We start from the raw sequence: 5156 nt of genomic DNA, 5'->3' as shown, positions 1-5156 counted from the left end.
AGAGCTGACAGACAGAGTACTTGTTTTGAAATAGCAGATCAGCAGAAAACATGCCATCATTCCATCTGATAGTCACCCTCCCAGATGCACCAACACAGATGGTACAAACTCGAATTTATTAAATCTCTTCGTATCCTCAGTACTTTATTTAGTACAGTCGTGTGAGCAATTCGTATGGCTCATCAATTTTGGGTACAAGTATACATAGTTAATCATAGTATCTGCGTGAATACAGCAGAAGTGAATCATGACTCCTACTTCAGAAAATTCATGCTCGATCGAATGGTGGATCAGTGGAGACTTCAGCTCCGCTGCCGTGTTGCCGCGGCGCCTGGCTTCTCCCAGACGGCGTAGTCGTTGCCGTGAGCTGAGGTCACGAACCCGGCCGGGATCACCGCCCCGACGTCGTACCTGGACCCGATCTTCACCAGCACCTTGCTGTCGATCTCGGCGACGTAGGCGTCCCCTTCGTGCATGAGGATCTTGAGTGCGCTTGTCGCCGTGATGCCGTTGCGCTTCCTGATCGCCACCAGCGCCGCGATCTGGTCCTTGAACCCCCAGGTGAAGAAATGGTCGTAGAACTGCGAACCATCGAGACAAACAGTTGAAGAAATGTGTGCAAGACTGACAGTGACAGCTGAGTTTCTCACTTGAGAGCTGGTTCATCTGCTTACGATGCATGGGATGCCGGGGTGGGTGAGGATGTATGCGTAGCCCTGCATGACCTTGTCGGAGGGGAATGGCCACATGGCCTGCGTGGAGCCTGTGTCGTGGTTGTCGACGAAGGTGACGGCCTTGGCCGGCCACCACCCCATCACGCCGGGAGCCTTCCCCTGCGGGTCGATCAGCCGCCACAGCTCGCCCTCCACCGCGGCGTTCAATATCCCCTTGGTCGTGAAGTCGAACACCATGCCTGCCGACGCCGCGCCGCCCACCTTGTCCACCCAGTTCACCAGATTCTGCCGGTGCGCGTCCTGGTCGTAGTTGGGCTTGCCGTCGCCGCCGGTGGCCATGTTGTCCCACACCTCGGCCACGGCGAGGCTCGGGGACGTGCCATCGATGTACACCTTGGCCATCTCCGGCGAGTAGCCCTTGGCGAAGTCAAAGCGCCACGCGTCGAAGCCGAGGTCGCTCTTGAGCCAGAGGAGCCACTCCTTGAGCTCGCGCTGGACGCGGTCGTTGAGGTGGTCGATGTCGGGCGCGGCGGCGAAGTCGGCGCCGGTGTCGAGGTTGGCGGTGCCGTCGGAGTAGGTGGTGTCGTCGCGGCAGATCATGTGGGGGCCCCAGTCGAGGCGGCCGTCGGAGGTGCCGCCCTCGAAGATGCAGTAGATGCCGCGGCTGTCCTTGTAGTCGGCGCAGCGGTGGTTGATGACGATGTCGGCGATCGCCTGCACGCCCTTGCCGTGGAGCGCGCGGATGAGCGACTTGAGGTCCGCCGCGTTGCCGTACTTGGACGCGTCGATGTCGTAGAGCCGACCAGGCATGTAACCTGCACCCAGGTCGACCGTTTTAGTTTCTCGTCACTAGTATAAATATCTTTTTAAAATCGCTATCAAACTTAGCATGTTGTCCACGCCACGCCTCTATGATTCCTTCCCTCCTTTTCTGTTGCCTCTAGATGTTGAGACACGAATGATTTAGTGGGAAGAGGGAGGGAGAGACTGGAGGAGGAGGAGGACCTTGGGTGGAGACGGAGTGCGACGGCGGCGGCAGCCAGACGTGCGTGACTCCGGCGGCGGCGATGTCGTCCACCTTGCCCGTCATCATGTTGTACCACCCGCCGCTCTGCTTCCACGACTCCCAGTTGAAGCCCTGCAACAAGATCATGCCACCAACAAACCTCCATTAAGCTCAGATTCTTTTCCTCCTCGGAAAAACAAACTAAGACAAAACAAATACATAAATCAAAAGGGAACCATGAGCGTGCGTACCTGAAAGAGGACTTGGTGGCCGGACGCGAATCCGGCGAGAAGCAGCAGCAGCAGAGAGAAGCAGCACAGGTTGCCGTTCCTCCCCATCGCGCGCGCTACTGTCGATCTCTCACTCTTCTTCTCCGGATGGATGAATGATTGGCTGACTGGCTGATCGACTGATGGCTACAAGTGTACAGCGTGCTTGGTATTTATAGGCAGTGGATGGCATGGCAGTATTTAACGCGAGCTACGTACCGTAGAGTGTGTTGCTTGGAGGCACTGCATGGATACCAGACTCTGTTACGATAAAAGGTGCAGCATTCAGCAGATGACGGTCCAAGTCAATCCTGGGTGGCACAAATTCCATGGGAAAAGATAGCACCATCCAAGTTGGGATCGAAACCCAGCGTTGCCCTTACCTTTTTGGATAACTGATTTTCCAATGGGAAATATAAGCATGGACGCGAAGAAAGATGGGGAGGAAATGAATTGAACATAGTGCAATATTTTTCAAGTTTCCATGGCAGGAAACTCAGTGCAAAATGTATCTGTACAAAAAAAGACTGTACAGAACAGATTTGAGACTGATAGACTGTTGTTAATGTGGTACAGCAACAGGACACTCCTTTTTGGGGTGAGGAACCAACGGTGGAGAACGACGCCGTAGATGAATCATGTGCAGATATCTCGAAGGTTTTTGGTGTGTGTACGCGACGACGCATCGGAGGAAGCTAGGCGTGCTGTCAGTGTCGCGTGACTTGGATGGAGACGGAGAGCGAATGTGACAGAGACAGTACGAGCCGTAGCACAGCACACGATCGGGTACGAATTGCTTAAGGCCGTACATTTTCGTCAGCAAACACGAGAGGTTGTTTACACCAGCGTCGTGCTGTCGGAGTATTACATGTACCACTTCCAAGTTGTTATACCATACACTTCTGGAGTGGAATTCTCTGGGATTTATTATAAGTACTATTAGTATTTTTCGTCCAGACAGGTGATTAGTTGCCTGCATGCTCTTGAGTTAATGCAGTCTATAGGCGTGCCTCCAGAGATACCAAGACGGCAAGGCAGCGGCCGAGTGGAGCTCGAAATCTACATGCGTATGTTGCCGGTATTTGCAGTTGGAAAGACAATCAACCTTGGCGACTCAACAGAGGTGCCAAAAGTATGTTGGCCCGATAAACATTGATGGTGTAGATAGGAAAGTGAGGTACTACGAGGTCTGGATAACGCTATACGCCCACGGAGTGTAAGGAATGAAGGTCATGATTACTAACTATTTTTCCTCCCTGTTTACCCCTATGCATGGCAGGTGCCGATGCTCCAGATATTTTATCTCATATTGCACCCAAGGTGACCACCCAAATGAATGAGTTCCTCTCTGCGGAGTTCACCCGGGAAAAGGTTAAGAGAGCTCTTGATGATACCGGTGACCTTAAGGCCCCTGGCATGGATGGTCTCCCAGCGGTCTTTTATAAGCATTATTGGCATTTGATTGGTGATGATGTGGTGCGCGAGGTGCTACATGTGTTGCGTGGCGGCAGTATGCCGGAGGGATAAAACGATACTGTTGTAATGCTAATCCCAAAGGTGCAGAACCCAGAAACATTGAAGGATCTTTGCCCTATTAGCCTATGCAACGTCGTGTACAAACCGGTGTCCAAAGTCATCGCCAACAGGCTGAAGTGCATCTTGGGTGAGATAATATCACCTAATCAGAGTGTGTTTGTGTCGGGACGTCTCATATCGGATAACACAATTCTGGCCTACGAAATGACACATTTTCTGAAAAGAAAGAGATCGGGGAAAAAAATCATATGCCACCTTGAAACTTGACATGAGCAAAGCCTATGACCGCGTCGAGTGGTGTTTCCTGGAGAAAGTCATGTTGCAGTTGGGTTTCACTCATGAGTTCGTGCGGCTGATCAGCAAGTGCATACAGACGGTGAAATACAGATTTAAGGCGAATGGTGCATGTACAGACCAAGTGATCCTGGGGAGAGATCTTCGGCAAGGCGATCCTATTTCGCTATACTTGTTCCTTTTGTGTGTGGAGGGTATTTCTGCAATGCTTCAACATGCGAAGATACGGGACAGATTAAGGGGATTGAGCTAGCGGCTGGAGCCCCCTCTATCAGTCATCTCTTATTTGCCGACGACTCACTGTTGTTGTTTGAAGCCACACCGGAGAGTGTGCAGACCATAAACCACATCCTGCATGTTTATGAGCTGGGGTCCGGCCAAGTGATCAATAGAGACAAATCTGCAGTGTTATTCGGTAAAAACACTCCTAACCGAGTAAAGGCTCGGCTCCTGTCACTTCTAGGCTTGCGTTTGGAGTGTTTGCAAGGAAAATATCTAGGCCTCCCGAGCTTGTAGGTCAGTCAAGGCAAAAGTGTTTCGAGTACCTCCGGGATAAGATTTGGGAAATATTGAAAGGTTGGAAAATAAAGCTCCTCTCGAAGGCAGGCAAGGAGGTCCTCATCAAAGCTGTTATTCAAGTTGTACCTACTTATGCCATGTCTTGCTTAGACCTTAGAAAAGCTCTGTGTGAGAGTAGCAGCCAAATGGTGTGCAACTTCTGGTGGGCTAACCAGGATGAGGAGGACAAACACCACTGGGTTGGTTGGGAGAGAATGACACTGCCAAAGGAACAAGGTGGTCTGGGTTTTCGCGATCTGCATGCGTTCAATATTGCCATGCTGGCACGACAAGTTTGGCGCCTGACCCAGATACCAGTCTTCATGTGCGCGTGTCCTCCAAGCTAAGTATTTCCCACATGGTGACGTGCTTAAAGTTGAAGCTCTTTCAGGAATGAGTTATGTGTGGCGCAATCTCCTACAAGGCGTTGAACTTATCAAGGTCGGTATGATCTGGAGGGTGGGTACAGGTGAACGGATTAACATATGGGAGGATCCATGGCTGCCCTCAAATGACACCCGCCGCCCACGAACTCTCCAAGGGGCACACCTCCTGACAAGGGTGTCGGAGCTTATTGACCCTACCACTAATTGGTGGGATAAGGAACTAGTCCAGCAAACATTCACCCCAGAGGATGTGAAAACGATTCTGAGTATTCCAGTTTATGACCAGTTTGAGGACTTTGTGGCCTGGCACTTTGATAACAAGGGCTTTTTCTCGGTTAGGTCTACCTACAGGGTGTACGTGCATCTGTTGCAACAGCAAGGCGCGAGCTAGACCGGTCATGAGGACAAATCTAAGTTTTGGCTAACACTCGGG

The 5156-nt window shown here is 51.6% G+C and overlaps 1 protein-coding gene across 1 annotated transcript; it reads right to left on the bottom strand.

Annotated features, from left to right (window-relative positions):
• Positions 1-99: 99 nt before the first annotated feature.
• LOC123165490 (alpha-amylase type A isozyme) lies at positions 100-2210 on the bottom strand. Its single transcript, XM_044583149.1, has 4 exons — positions 1932-2210; positions 1680-1812; positions 675-1489; positions 100-581 (listed from the first exon to the last, which is right to left on the bottom strand). The coding sequence occupies exons 1-4, from the start codon at positions 2016-2018 to the stop codon at positions 303-305; spliced, it is 1314 nt and encodes a 437-aa protein (XP_044439084.1). The 5' UTR covers positions 2019-2210; the 3' UTR covers positions 100-302.
• Positions 2211-5156: the final 2946 nt, after the last annotated feature.

This window comes from Triticum aestivum, chromosome 7D (assembly GCF_018294505.1).
Source record: "Triticum aestivum cultivar Chinese Spring chromosome 7D, IWGSC CS RefSeq v2.1, whole genome shotgun sequence".
Taxonomy (NCBI): Eukaryota; Viridiplantae; Streptophyta; class Magnoliopsida; order Poales; family Poaceae; genus Triticum; species Triticum aestivum.
Note: the sequence above shows the minus strand (reverse complement) of the source record. Positions and strands in the feature narration are given on the sequence as shown.